The 15614-nt window shown below is 33.9% G+C and overlaps 2 protein-coding genes across 2 annotated transcripts; both read right to left on the bottom strand.

Moving 5' to 3' along the window:
• Positions 1-1609: 1609 nt before the first annotated feature.
• LOC11415265 (F-box/kelch-repeat protein At3g23880) lies at positions 1610-4348 on the bottom strand. Its single transcript, XM_003598409.4, has 2 exons — positions 3434-4348; positions 1610-2473 (listed from the first exon to the last, which is right to left on the bottom strand). The coding sequence occupies exons 1-2, from the start codon at positions 3950-3952 to the stop codon at positions 1817-1819; spliced, it is 1176 nt and encodes a 391-aa protein (XP_003598457.1). The 5' UTR covers positions 3953-4348; the 3' UTR covers positions 1610-1816.
• Positions 4349-13343: 8995 nt separating this feature from the next.
• On the bottom strand, positions 13344-13940 carry LOC11429180 (putative B3 domain-containing protein At4g03170). Its single transcript, XM_003598407.1, has one exon. The coding sequence runs from the start codon at positions 13938-13940 to the stop codon at positions 13344-13346; it is 597 nt and encodes a 198-aa protein (XP_003598455.1).
• Positions 13941-15614: the final 1674 nt, after the last annotated feature.

Raw genomic sequence — 15614 nt, 5'->3', positions numbered from 1 at the left:
TTGCCATCGTGACACGTTTTCATCAATGTCGAATGCAAGTTTCTTGAAAGCTCCAAATCGTGACACGTTTTTCAGTAATCGTGACACGTTTTTCAGTTATCGTGACATGATTCCCTTTCTTCAATTTCTTCGGTTTTTCTTGCTTTTCTTGCTGCTTAAGCTTGCTTGTGAACTCAAAAATATCATTAAAAAAAAACTCTAAAAATAGTGAATGACTGACTGTCATCACAACCCCAAACTTGAACAATTCCTTGTCCTCAAGGAATTTACTTGCAATATTGAAAATTGACAGTAAAATAACAATTACCTGATCAAGTGATAGTATCCAAAAGTTCAACACTTCACTAGCTAAAGATGAGCTAGTTTGACTTGTTAGCAACCACCAATTCACAACTCCACGCATCAATATGAAAGAGTTCACACACAGTCGACATGCAATCTACATATTACCATACGCTTGAAAAGTTTCTAAACGTCAATCAAAATCAATGTCAATGAACACTTTGAGGTCTTAAAGAGTTATAACGGAGCTTAGGTGAATATGGGACCAGTTAAATTGAAGAGAAAGAATAATTAAAGAATGAGACTTGGTGAATATAACTATTTAACTAATTGAATATATATTAGAAAGTAAATAATAACAATTCTTGAAAGCACAATATCAAATTTCAACTTTAAAGCTATGGAATCACAGGCTCCAACACCGGAACTACAAAGATACAGACATCCTAGAAAATTAGCAAGCTATCGATTCTCAACTAAGTTATTGAGAGAATTAGGCAGATCCGTGTTCAAATCCAGTGCAGTAAAACTTGTAGGATAATGTCTGAAGCTGCAATCTCAAACAATAATCTCAAACTTGTATGTGACATGTTATCTGATTGAATGCTATTTAAAATACAACAACAATCACTCTATTGTTACTTGCAGCAATTTAAAATGAGTGTTGTTCCCTCCTTGCTGCAAACTAACTTCCACCAGATAAACTGATTGAATATATATTGTTACTTTAAATTCTGCCCAAGACCGACAGAGATTGAACCGAACAATAGGTTTATCAAATATTGTTCCATCTAAACTGACTGAAAATATATTGTCACTATCATGGCCCGAGGAAAATGATAATTTCTTGAAAATTTGGAAACGGAATATTGTATTAACATCGTCATTATGGATCTTGGTTGTTCCATCTATATTGACGAGTTAAAGCAGTTTGATTAAGTTGTAATTTGTTTCGTTCAATCTTAAATTAATGGCCGAGATTGCTGACTACATGTAGCATATAAAAGCATGTTGAATAGGTCAATTTAGCTTGAACTTCATAACGAGAAGAAAATTAAACCAATAAATAACAGTCGATTTTAAATTAATTGGTTCAAATATTTTTACTAAATTCAAACCAAACCAACTCTACAAAACATACATTTTACAATTTTTAAGATTGTTCCCAACTCCTGCATCCAACTTCCACTTACTAAATTGGTTATGAATTATAACCTGAAGTTCTACTCAAGATTGACAATGATTACTACTGTATATGGCCAGAAATCCTTTGTAGGATATTCAACATAGGATCAACCATCAACTAGCAAATGAAATCAATAGCAAGTGGAGAAATATAAACTTAACTCATAATAATTAACATCATCCAATCCACATAATTTGATCCAACAACTAGCAATAAGTACAATGAAATCATCCAGCAAAATAGTCAAACTATCTAAGGAAAACATAATTAAAGAACCATCAATAGATATCATGCCAAATGCAAAACCTAACATAAATTCAGAAAAACAAACAGTTGTTGCATACGAGATTAATGTGGATGAGGACAAGGCAAAACCAAGCTCTGCATATGTTCCTCAGCATAACGAATTTGGTTGTTAGAAAGTTCAACAGGTTCAACAATGCCATCTTTCTGATTATACATAATAGCTTCATCCTCTTCTTCGCAAACTAGCATCACGACATCTCCATCTTCGGATAGACACACCGGCAACAACAACCAATTAAGGAACTCACGAAATTGAAGATGACCATAGCTAACATTCACCAACTGAGTCCAAGACTCTTGAACTCCAAACTCTTTCATTTCCCACAAAACAAAATGGGTTCTCATGTGGTTATAATAAAAACACAAGCAACCTCTCAAAACAGCAAGTTTTAATAGATCTTGGGACACTACGGTTGTAGCATCTGGCAACAAAATATACTTACATGCCTCCTTTCGCAAATCAAGCGAAAAAATCAATAACTGGTTGATGGTAACATTTTCCCTTTCATACAAATGACAATTTAAGTTATGATACGTTAACCAGTTAACACTACCATTCACGAATGGTCCAACGATAGTCCTTTGTAGTAAAATTGGAAAATCATGGCAAGCAAGAGTATTTCTCCAAGAACTATCGCCCATGCAATGAACTTTCGCCTCCATCTTTTGTGCTATACAATTCCAAAACACAGCTGCCACCTAGAATGGAGTAAATAGAGAAATTAATCCAAAAAGATTAAAAGTATGTGCTTAAACTAAAGAATTGTATCCCCTTTTTAACCAATGTGCAATAATAATCGGCTTATTTGCAGTTTTGGCCTCCCAAGTATATCTTGCGGTTTGGCCACCTAGAAAAAACAATAACAAATCAGCCCCTTAAATTTACCCCTTTTGCACTTTTGGCCTGCAGATCAGTTTTGACCAAGTCAATGCATATGTGGCACCCACATCACTTAAAGTGAGGTGCTACGTGTGACTTTCTATTTTCTTAGAGAGTCAAAATCGCAAGATTGTGATACTTGGGGGCCAAAACTGCAATCAAGTCTAATAAATAAAGTGATCTAAGTGCCACATATGCATTGTCCTAGTCAAAAATGGTCTGGAGGGCCAAAAGTGCAAAAGGGGTAAACTTAAGGGCTGATTTGTTATTGTATTTTATGGAGGCCAAAATTGCAAGATTGTGATACTTAAAGGCCAAAAATGCAATTAAGCCATAATAATTTATTTATATAGTCTATTTTGTGTCCCACTTTTTTTATAACTTCAACTATTCATTGAAAATCAGTAGCTAAAGCTCAAGCACAAGAAGTGTACTAGTCCATCACTAAGGCAAAAATTACTAGCTGGAGCTCATAACACAAGAAGTATAATTAGTGGGTCTAACATATTGACGAGGAATCCTAAACAACAAACTCCTAAATCTGGTTACTTGTGCTTTTAATCTAAAATTTTTTGAGCTTGAACATGAAAATAATGAAGGTTGATACTTGCAATTGTCATAAGAACTATCTTAAATCATTATATTATTTGTTCCTATTGAGTAAAAATATTCTATACTCGCAATCAATTATAATCGTCGGATAGTAATATAACAACAACGTGTCATATTTAAACTAACCAAAATTGCCCGAAATAACTAGTTATTGAAATTTTACTAACCTTGTATGTGTCACTTAAATCATCATAGCCGAAACCAAAGTGGACCCTGGACAACATATTATCATTAGAAGGCGGAGGCATGATAGTCAAATTTGGTGAGTCTTCGGATCTTAACCGTAAAGTAGGGTTCCAAAACTGAGTACAAATTTCTTTATTTCCACCCTCTTGTGATTTTACACTGATCAAACTGACCAATCCGTTAGCAGAGCCAATTGAAAAACAATCGTTCTCGTTCATGTTAAAACGAAGACTAGCGTCTTCTTCTTCGGTAATGGATGACGGGTGTTCAAGTAAATGATGCACTGAGTTCGGAGTTATAACCCAAGTATTCGCTTCCTCCAAGCTAATTAGGGTGTGTGAAATTTTAGGTAATCTTTGAAGGTGAAGTTTTGTGAATTCAGGGTCGGAAATGAGTGAATTATAGTGTTTGGATACACATTTGAATCTTGCAAGAGGCTTCTGCGGAAGCCGCAGTAAGATGTCGTCTATGAGTTCTGGAAGAAGTATCGAAAGAGACATTACACAATTGATATTTTTTTTTTTTTGAGTTCACTCTATTTTCTTAGAGAAGGAAACGAGAAAAAAAAATAGGGTTTTGTTTGTGAAGAACGAAATGAGCGTAAGAAATGAAAAAAGGTGAGAGTGGAAAGGAAGATTAATAATGAAGGGCGTTCACACTTCATAGTGACATGGGAACTCAAACTTTGTATCACTTGACATAGGAAAATGCTGCTGACCCTTCAAATGACCCTTCAAAATGAAGCTACTAGTCCCAATGTCCCACAATATTTTTCACATTGAGGGGATTGGGTAGTTATCTCAACGTTACAAAGTTTAAGGTCACCAATTTAAATTTGTACAAAGGAAAACGTTGATCTAACGACTAAATTACTAACCGATGATGGAGGCTGGAATTAATTGTGGTCGGTGTGAGTTTTCTCAATTTTAATTTTCTTTACTTTAAAAAGATAATAACGATGAGGGATGAACTAATGTCCAGGCTACACCACTCGTTAAAGTGATCTTTTCATGAGAACATCAAGAAAATGTTTATTGTTATAAACATCTAATTTAAAGAACCAATATACTCCCTCCGTCCTAAATTGTATGACGTTTTTGGCATTTCACACATATTAAGAAATGTAATTAATATTGTGTGGGAAAAAGATATTATGAGTTGTTTTACAAAATTGTCCTCAATAAAGAGAAAGTAATAAATAGTTAAGGATATAATAGAAAAAGTAACATTAATTTTTCATTGGTATTGTAAAGCGACATATAATTTAGAACAAATATTTTTTCTAAAGTGACATACAATTTAGGACGTGTGAGTTTACTCAAAAACAAATCAAAATTTTCTTAAGTAATAGTATATTCCAAATATTTTTTAATTTGAGTAATATATTCCTATTAGACCCTCTCTTTGTTCTCTTTTTCTTCCCAGTGGGTTAGCCTTCCTTGCGCATACCTTGCCTAATATTATCAAATTTTTTATTATGTTAAATTTTTAAAATATTTTAAGCAAGGATTGATATATACAAAACCAAATTAATCGAACTAAGCCACACATTTGACCGGCTTAACCGTCTACACCGAACCGATTAAACCGATGCCTAAGTTGGTCGGATATGGTTTAGGAATATGAAACCGTTGGTTTAAACTGTTTCAAGTTTTGAAACCGATTTCGAACTTAACCGAACGACTGTCCACCCCTAGTTTTAAGGACTATCAATATGGTGGTTGTGAATATGGTTGGTGGTGATTGTAACGCCCACTTTCGTTTAATTATTTATTTAATCGAGTTTAGGCAATTATATTATATTTATATAATATATGTGTGAGTTTTGTTGATTTAAGATGATTTAAGTTGATTTGAAAGATTCGATGTGTTTTGGTGATTTGATAAGATTATGATACTTATTTTATTGTTAAATAAAATAAGATTTGAAAAGAAAATAAAAATATTTAGTTGAGGGCTGTTTTGAGATTTTAGATAGTTTTTGGGGAGAAAGTGAGATAAGATAAGATATTAGGAAGAAGTATATAAGAGATAGACCTAGTTTTTAGAAAAACAATTGCACGTACGATCAAACCTTGGAAAAAGGAGGAAAAAGCCAAGAGAAGAGAGAACCACTAGGAGGGCTGCGATTTCTTCAATACAAGGTAAGGGTGAGACTAATAATTCAGTAATATTGATTGTTGTAATTCTGATGATTAATTGACAAAGTTAGGATTGATTTAGAAAAGTTTTGAAATTAGGTCAAACCCCTAAAATTGATGATCAAACGGTAAAAGTTGTTTAGATTGATGTAGAAACCGCCTCGCGAGTGATGAATGTTCATCGCTCGCCAAGCGAGCCATAACCCTTTGCCTCGTGAGTTACTTGTTGTAGCTCGCCACGGCGAGCAACCCTACTCGCCTTAGCGAGCTTGACCAGAGAGCATGTCATTTTCTGAGTTTTTGACTTTTGAGTTGAACCTTAGATGTCTTTGAGTACCTTTAGGTGCCTACTATTGATTAGGGAATGATTTAGAACGAGATTGAACCTAGAACAACCTTGGTTGGGATTCTGGCTTGTACTCGCCATGGCGAGCAGATGCTCTCGCCTCGCGAGCACTTCCAGATTTGAGTGCTTTTGAGGATTGTGAGACCTGAGCTGTTTGGTTTGGTTAGGAAAGGAACTTTAGGTACTAATGTGACCTATTAAAGATGATGACTGTGAACTGTGAAGTTTTTATGAACTGTTAAGAGATTATGAAATGAAATATGGATTGATTGCCTTTACTTGAATTATTGTTGAATGATCAAGCAATTGTTGAGAATGACTTGTTATTAAACCTGTTGTGATTTGATTATGCTGCAAATGTTATTTAACTAAGTTGCATGTCTATGAATAAGCTGATGATGAACTCCAAATTATTGGATGTATATGTGATAGGTTGATTAAGATGTTTTGTTGTTAGAGTCCATGCATTAACATTCATTGAGCTTTGTCCTCACCATGATTAGGAGCTTTGTCCTCCGCACGTTTAGGAGCTTTGTCCTCCGCACGATGAAAGTATATTAATACTTATGATGACGATTGGTACCACATGCATATAAGTGTCTAAGTTGCATTGTCGCATTTGTCGAGTTTAATGATGTATATGTTATTGATTATGATTGAAGCTGTGATTACTTGATAATTGTTTATCAAAGATGCTATGTTGTTTAAGAATGATTATGATGTTAATTATGATTTCGAATTACATTGATTAATGTTATTGTGTTATGAAATCTCACCCCTTCTGCTTGAAAATGTTGCTCTTCGTATGAGTAACTTGCAGGTGATCGTGCTTAAGTTTGCAGTTGCTGTCGTGAGTGGCCCTTCCTCACTGAGTCGTCTAGGTCGCTCTGATACATAACGGGATGGGGTTTTCATGATTTGCATGCTTCATTCTTTCACGTGTTCATTTATGATATTAGACTGAATATTTATGAGATGTTTTAATGAGGCCTGCATGCCAAGACTTTATGATGAATAGAATTTATTTCCGCTGCTATTTGGTTCATGAAAGATAAATTATTATTTATCTATGTTTTGAAGATTTTAAGAATGTGATATCCCGTTAATTGTTGTTTACTCTGATAATTGTTTAAGAAAATTTTATGTTGGGAAAACGGGGTGTTACAGTGATGATTTTTATGGTGTTGTGTGGTGGTTGTGATGATGGTTTCTGGTGGTGGTTGTGAAAGTTGTTAGTGGTAACGGTGGTTATGATGATGAGTTATGGTAATGGTGATTGCAAAGATGGTTGGTGGTGATGGTGTTATGTGGTGTTTGTGATGTTGGTTTGTGGTGCTAGTTGTGAAGATGGTTGGTGATGGTAGTGTTTGTGGTGGCTGTGATGATGATTTGTGTTTGTGGTGTTATATGGTGATGGTTTTGTCTTTGGGTTTTTATTTAATAGGTGCCAAAAGTAGGTTCAGGATGCCAGAATGATTTTGGTTGTTATCAAAGTTTTTGTGTGGTGATGATGATGTTCTCGAGCTAAATCATATTCTGATCTATTTTGTTTTGGATATTGCTACACCTGTCAATTGCTTGAGAGATTGGTTTTCTAAATTCTGGTGGGCCGAACACTTTTGATTCGAGACAGAGATTTAGTGTCTAGTTCCAATTTTTTGGGTTGATTAAGGTGTTTTCTGTGGTAATCAAGAGTTTAGGGGTGCCGGCCAATCGCTTTTGATTCAAGATTGAGAGCCAGTTTCTAGACTCAAGTTTTTGGACTTATTATGGTGTCTTATCCGACGGACTAGGGGTCGAGTGACGGTGGAATCCGAAGGAGTGCTAGAGTAAGACCAATTATTCGGATGTTTAATTGGACTCAGTTATGGTGATGAGAAGTGGAGGTTATGTTTTGATGGGTTTTTATCAATTGGATGGTTTTTTTTAGGGGTTATGGCGAGTAGTAGTCAATAGTTGACGGACTTTTGTTTCGGTGGTCACTCGCTAGGAAGTGTGAAGGTTTGACTTTGATTTAGGTGTTGAAACTGGTTTTGAAGATGGCCCACAACTTAGGTGGTGTATGCATTGGTGGTGTTATTATTTCTTCTTTTGGGTGTTTCACCTATATATGTCACCTTTGTTTTGTAGTTTCTGTCAACTTGTCCTTGTTCGTCTTGTGCAGGGGATATAACACGTAAAAAGCATTACTAATTTAGCTCGACTTACAGAAATTTTGATCACGATTTTATAGATTTTTGCAATGTTATGTTGGTGCGTCAAAATGATGAAAAGTGGTTATAATAGGAAGAAAGCTCAAAGTTACCATAAATTCAACAAATCAGATAAGAAAGTCAACACCAGGCTGACTGTTAGACCGTCACGCAGGCGGCTAACCCGTCATGTCTTTGAGATGCAGATTTTTCCCCACATTCAGAATCAGTTACCTCCAATTCCTGCATTTTCTCCACCTCTTGAGACATGATCAGAAGCACTCTGATAAATTTATTTAGAGAGAAATGAAGTTATTTAGAAACATCTTATTTCAAGTGCTTATTTTTAGTTTAAGCTTTCAGTTTTCCTTTTTATTAAAAGCTTGTTGGCACATGGAAGCTGATAGAGAGCAAATGCTTTCTCCCATGTGCTTAGGGAGCATAAGGCGCGCGCGGGGATGGAGGCTTCATCCTTAGGTGCATTTTTTCATTGTTCTTTAAGTGTTTTCCTTCTCCGACTTGTTTTAGAATTTAGAACAGAATTTCCTCAACTTGTAATGTCTTCAAAGTAATGGTGAGTTTATTGAAAATCTTGAATTGTTTGATACAGGTTCCAAAGAGATAGTTAACTTGACTCAAAATGGCTCCTCTAAGTTGCAACAGTGGACACAATCAGTACTCTGTTGGAGTCTGATAATAGTGTTCCCATTTAAGCACCTATCATCACACCTGTTACAACAAATGATGACATTTTCGAACCTCTACAAAGCAGAAGTATTCCAAATGTTAACATTACAAACACTGCTGAGTATCTTGGACCAACTATCATCACATCTGTTACAACAACTGATGAGGTTCTAGGACCTGATAAGGGCAGAATTACACAACCTGCTAACACTAAAACACTACTGAGGCATGTAGAAAGAGTGAAAAAGTTCTCAGCAAGTTCTGGGTTGATGACCTAAAAACTCAATGGGAAGACTTAGTTGATGAAGAAACAGATAGGAGTGATGATCAAGAGCATAACTTTGAAGGATATATTGAGGATGAGAGTTTATTTACTCCTTTTATGTCAAGAAGGCAGAAGAAGCCTAATAAGAAGAAACATGCCAATTAGCTAATTGATACAATGGTCCAAAGCACAAGTAGTGAGCACATTCAAACTCGTTCCATGAAGAGTGTGATCAAAAGCAATCCAAAATATTTGTAGAATTCCAAAAATTGAATTGTTGCTGTTATAGGCTAGAATTCTTATATGCTTTTGTTTGTTTTGCTTTAGTTTGGCTTTGGTGTAATGCTCTTGTGTACGAAAATCCTGACTTTTAGTGTTTTTGTGCCTTATAAAAAAAAAAAACCTTGATAATATTTAGGCTAAAATATGGTTTTAGTCCCTGCAAATATGCCTCGTTTTGGTTTTAGTCCTTGTAAAAAAAAAAAATTGTTTTTGGTCCTTGCAAAATTTTTTGTTTTTGAAAATAGTCCCTAGAGGGACTATTTTCAAAAACAATAGGGACTATTTTCAAAAACAAAAAATTTTGCAGGGACCTTTTTAAAAAACAAAATATTTTGCAGGGACAAAAAACTACAAAATGAGTTCAGTCATCATGTGCCACGTATGCAAATCATCACAAAAATGGGGTCAGGGACTATTTTCAAAAACAAAAAATTTTGCAAGGACCAAAAACAATTTTTTTTACAGGGACTAAAACCAAAATGAGGCATATTTGCAGGGACTAAAACCATATTTTAGCCTAATATTTATTTCATATCTTCCAAATCTTCTAAGAAGTGTCTTTCTTGCTGAGGTGCATGATTTGTCAATAAAAGACTCAAACCACCTATAAAATTATATAGTTTAGGGAAGAACCATAATTATATGACTCAATTGAAAACGATACAAAAATGTCTCTTAAACCATGAATAATTTCTCTAAAATCCTCTATAATGACTTAATTTGTCTATTAAACTAAGTCAAAATCATACTGAAAATAACGTTATATTTCAATTGCTTGTACTTGATCATATTTATTTCAATTACATTACCAATTCCAAATCCAATTATTGCTGCTGTTCTATTTCTTCCTGTTTACGAGTGACTATTCCATTCGATGGTGCTTGCTTATAACACTACGTACTGCCGTGGCTTCCTTCTTTTTATTTTAGAGTATCTATCACTTTGCTTCTCTGTTAATTCTTTGTTTCAATGATGATGAATGGTATGAATAAAAGTTTATTTATTATAATTACCATGTCTTGAGTAGAATTTTATAGAGTTGGAATATGATGAACGTTCTATCAATGATTTTCTGTTAAGTTGTATGATTAGAAACTGTAAAATGAATTATATTTAAGTCTGAAAATTTTATTTTTAACGATGAATTTTAACCGTTTCTTCAAACAAAAAAAAACGATGAATTTTAAACGTGAAAACTGGAATAATGTGATTCTCATTTCATCTTGAAAGAGTGAAACTTGTATCGTCAGTAGAAGATTCAGGAATTGATTTAAAATACCGTGAGAGCGGGCTTATGTGGGTTTAAAATACGGTTACGACTATGCGAAAGTAAACAGAACCTTTAAATTAAATTTTTACTTAAAATAACTTTTCACGCAAAAATTGATTATTTTTCAAACGGAATTTTGAAGTTGTAATGTGTACGCGCGAAAGAGGTTGAATAGATTACAAAGTCGAAATTCGGTGTCGTACACGCGAAAGCGGAGCGGCCTCTTTAATTTAAACCTGTTACGTACGAAAATATTTTCTTGTTATAATAACTTAAGAAGTATTCACGATCGACACGAATTATATTCCGGTCTCTCGTCATAAAAATAATTAGAAACAAGTTAATTTCCTAATTTCACAATCAAACTAATTAGCATCACCTTAGATAAACAATGTGACAAAAATAGATAATGATACTTGACATTGGTCTCTGTGAAATTCGAGATCTTTTATACTGAAATCGATATTTCTGTGCACTTTCAGGCCTATCACAGGGATTTGGTTATTAATAAATTTTGTCGCTAAAAAAAAAGGAATATTTAAATTGTAAAGAGAAATACATTAAAGATCTTCTTAAAAAAGAATATAGAGGAATGATTGGATCTCCGTTGTACTTAACTGTCCGTAGACCAGATACTCTAGTTGGTACTACTGATTTTAGTCTTTGGTATAGTAAAAGTTCTTGTTTGATTTAATAGTTTACTGCGATGTTGAAAGGAAAAAAAATACAAACAAGACATGTCAGTTTCTAAAAAATGCACTCATCAATTGCTCATCACTCACCATGCTATGTTTAAGTTTTTGATTTGTTGTCTTGGTTATATCTCAAGATCCTTGCCCGGTTGACTGCGGCTGTAGAATGTGTGTTTGTTCATGTTCATTGTAAGTATGTTAGTTGTTTGTGGCAAGGAACGAGATCCCAAGAGGACTATCTCTTATCTCCAAAGGATTCGTCGGCGCCTGAGTTTGTGTCTGCTAAGGATTCTGCATTTTGTACCGTTTGATGTAATTTTGATACTATCATAGTTTTAATTTATCAGATTGTTATAGGTTTGTTTTATTTGTTGTTGGATAGGGGTTTGGTGTTCACTCTTGTACTGATATTGGTACTTCTGGTGCCAAGCTATTAATATATTGCATTTTTCTTTGCCTTTACAAAAAAAAATTGCTCATACCAAAAAGCAAAATATTATTACTCTTTTAACTGCTGAACTGAAGCTGAAAGAGAGAACAACTTACACCAATACTAATACACGCTTTAACTTCTTGCTTCCCAAAATTCCTAACATGTGCTAACGACTACTAAACACAACATATCACTAAAATTCTATCCATGCACTTTATTTTATTTTTGACGAAATTGATAAGTTGTTATTTTAGGGGAGGGTTGATATATTCTTATGCGCTATACAGTTCGAACTATAAACTTCCCACTTATTTATTTTTTATGTTGAATTTTAATTATAAAGCTACTTGAGGCAAAAACCAACAAAAAAGTTAAAAACGATAAAATTCCAAATTGTCAATGAACCTTTGTAAATTAATACTTCTACAAACTGTTTCAGATGTCGTTAAAGAAAAGGAATTTAGCGGCATGTTTTTTGAGTAAACAACATGTTAGGGTTAGAGTTCATTTGTTACGAATTAAAATGAAAATTTGTTATAGTTTTTTTTAAGAAAAAAATCACTTTTTTTTTTAGAGTATTGCATCCGTTTGTTACAATTAAAAAAAAATAATTTAAAAATAACTTCAAATGAGAAGTTGTTAAGAATACCTTCTCAAAAAATATATTTTTTTTAGAGGAGAGAGAAAATATGAGTCAAAGGATTGAACATTTGAACTAATTAATTTTGTAACAAAAAATAACTTTTTTTTAAAAAAAAAATCACTTTTATATAATTGTATCCAAACAACTAAATAATTTTAAAAAACAAATTTGATTTTCCTCAAAAAAAAAAAACACAAAAGAGATTCTAATTTTTCGTAAAATCTCGTTTTTTTTTCAAATAATTTAGTTTTTTTTTATAATACAACTATATAAAATAAATTTTTTGTTACAAAATTACCTCAATCTTTTGAAACTTATTTTCTCTCTCTTATTTTAAAATTTATTTTTTTTAGAAACTATTTTTAGATTTTAATAAAAAAAAAATATATAACAAACGGATGCAATACTTTTAAAATTGAATTTTTTTTTTTGTCAAAAAAAGTTGATTTTTTTTTTTCTTAAAAAGATATAATAAACAGGCTCTTGATAACAAATCATAAGCACTTATTAAAAACATCTAAAAAATAAAAAATGCTTATTTAAAATCCTCTAAAAAAAAGTGCTTATTAAAAACAAAATTCAAGTCCATAATTAAGCAGAATAAATACTCACGATAAAATTCCTTCAAGAAAAAACTAACGATAAAAGAAATAAGTTGCATCAAGATAATCATAAAACAAAAACACACTGTTATCAACTCTACAAGAGTTTGTTACTAATAACTGATTGCAACAGAAAATAAAGAAGTACTTTTAAAACTAACTCAAATTAAACATAATTGTGAAAATCTTCCTTCATCTCCATCGTAATTAATTTGCTTGATTAAATGGTTTATAAGTGATCCTGCATATAAATCAAAATTGAAAACATAGAGCACAAGCTTATATAAAATAAAATTAAAATAGATATACTACATTAAATCATAAAATTTTCATACCTTTTAAGTTTGCACTTTTCTCACACTAAGAGCAAAACACAACTGATTGGTTTGTGAATGGCGAAACATCCACACCGTAACATGATCTTCAATCGCTTTCAATTGATGCGTTCGGTAGAAATTCACCCACCTTCCACCGCTGAGGACATAAACTTTTTCACTCCAAAACTTAAATATCATGTTGAATGTGTTTCCTTGCATGTCATAAACAACGACGTCTATTCCTTCTCGAACATCTTCTTCTCCTTTTTTCAACAAGGGCAAGAAATACGTTTTCACATGATTCTTGTTCAATAGTAATCTACTCTGACCCGGTTCCAAATCAGTAGGGTATAGTTTCTTCACAAAAGGCTTGCAACAAAAAAGAATATCATTGTTTGTTACACCAGGAATCGTCGGTATATTGATTTGTGGCGCTGGATGAGCATTGTTGTTATATGTTCTTCTCTTCTCGTCTTCAATTTTTTGCATTGAAAGAAGAATACGAGCAACTTCACGCTCACCAGGAGTAAAGCTAATCTCATCGTCAACTTTTCTTTTCATCTTGTAATCAAAGGAACTTCTTTGTTTCATGGTGCAGTTCTCGACACTTTCATTCATGGCTTGTGTTTGTTTGTTTTGGTATAGTTTTGTTTATGGTAAACACTATATTTTGGCTATGACTTTTGATCAATGTGGTGCAAGGATTAGGTTTAAATACAACTCTCCCTAAGATATGATATAAAAATTCTGTTTTTTTTTTTCAAATAACAAAGTTCGAGAAAATTGTGCTTCAAGAAAGAAAGGTGATTTAAATGTTGTGGAGATATATAATGTTAATATATCTTTTTGTTTTAGTAAATAATGTTAATATATCTTGAAAGGGTTGAGTTGATTATATCATATCGTAATTTTCTTTTAGGAGCATATCGGAAATAAAAATTAAATCTATAGAAGATACAAACCTGAAAATAAAATATGAATCTTCCTATTTTTTTCGTTAAAAGTAACTACATATTTTTGGACTTAAATTAATGTAGGTTAGTCCAAAAGTCTCGGTTAAAGTGACAAAACATATTGAAATTGGATATAACCCTAAATAATCAATCAAACAAAAAAAAACTAGACTCCAACTTCTCTAAGTTTTCTTTCTCTTTCACTCGGCGAGAAGGGGTAATTTTAGGTCCTTCGCAACCTTTCAGAAAACAGCAAACTTGATGCGGCAGGCCTTCACATACAACCATTCATTGAGTAAACGAGACAACGGTCCATACCGCGTCTACTCGCACATCTAACGGTTCTGATCAAACACATTTGATTCCCAAACATCAAGATCAAATCAACAACTATGATGAAACTTCGGGAACATAAATCGAGACACTCTCAAGGCACCAGGTACTCAAGTACTACACTAGCCTTTACACGTGGCCTCAAGGAACCAATGGTCATGTCCCCTCAGCCTCTCCCTCGAGACATGGGCATTGATGGATGAATGACAAACAACCAACTCTCCGACGAGGGAATATTTCCATCTCGCAACAAGATAGACAGACACTTGCATGCCGAACACATCTCACATAAACCAATGGACACATCATGTCCAGACTGGCGAGCACAAATAAGGGTTTAGCGAGCATAGTCATGTGCACAACATTGTTAACCCTGATGTCGACATGGTCATCAATATGATAAGTCCTGAGGTAGGTTCGCTTCCTCTGTTTAATCAATTCGCTTTTTTTAGAACTTGTGAGGCATCCCCTTGAGAACTATCAAGTTTCGTCGCGGACATACCACAGGATCTAAATACCAAATGAGCATCCCTATGATCCTGACGGACATCCTTGTGAACTTACATCACTGTTAAACCTAACATCAACATAATCACCGATGTGATAGGTTTTGAGGTATTTCCGCATCATACACCTATCCAGCTCACTCATAGTAGAATTTGCAAGGTTTCCCTTCATGAACAAACATTGTTCCGTTACGGGCATACCAAGGAAGCTTCGACACTAAAGCGGTAACCTCCCTCGCGCTATCCACCCTTCCTGGATATGAAGCAAAATCTTCATAAGGTATCTACGAGTAGTTCCCCCGCTCAACCTTAAGTCATCACTCTTTACCAAGAGCAACGACTTGGAGGGCTAATGTTATGGACTGGTCAAAGACCTAAGGCCCAATTGCTTAGGCCCAATAACAATCCAGCCCAAATACCGCATTTGGTAGGTTACTCGCAACACACCCCTTCCGCGCGATGGGGGGTGCACGGAGCAACAAACACCGGTTCAAACAATC

Source organism: Medicago truncatula, chromosome 3 (assembly GCF_003473485.1).
Source record: "Medicago truncatula cultivar Jemalong A17 chromosome 3, MtrunA17r5.0-ANR, whole genome shotgun sequence".
NCBI classification, from domain to species: domain Eukaryota; kingdom Viridiplantae; phylum Streptophyta; class Magnoliopsida; order Fabales; family Fabaceae; genus Medicago; species Medicago truncatula.
Note: the sequence above shows the minus strand (reverse complement) of the source record. Positions and strands in the feature narration are given on the sequence as shown.

Excerpts from the sequence above, each read along its gene's own strand:
- LOC11415265 (XM_003598409.4), bottom strand. The coding sequence starts at position 3,952 with ATGTCTCTTTCGATACTTCTTCCAGAACTCATAGACGACATCTTACTG. Across the intron at positions 2,474-3,433 it reads ATTTAAGTGACACATACAAG|GTGGCAGCTGTGTTTTGGAA; the intron begins GTTAGTAAAATT and ends ACTCCATTCTAG.
- LOC11429180 (XM_003598407.1), bottom strand. The coding sequence starts at position 13,940 with ATGAATGAAAGTGTCGAGAACTGCACCATGAAACAAAGAAGTTCCTTT.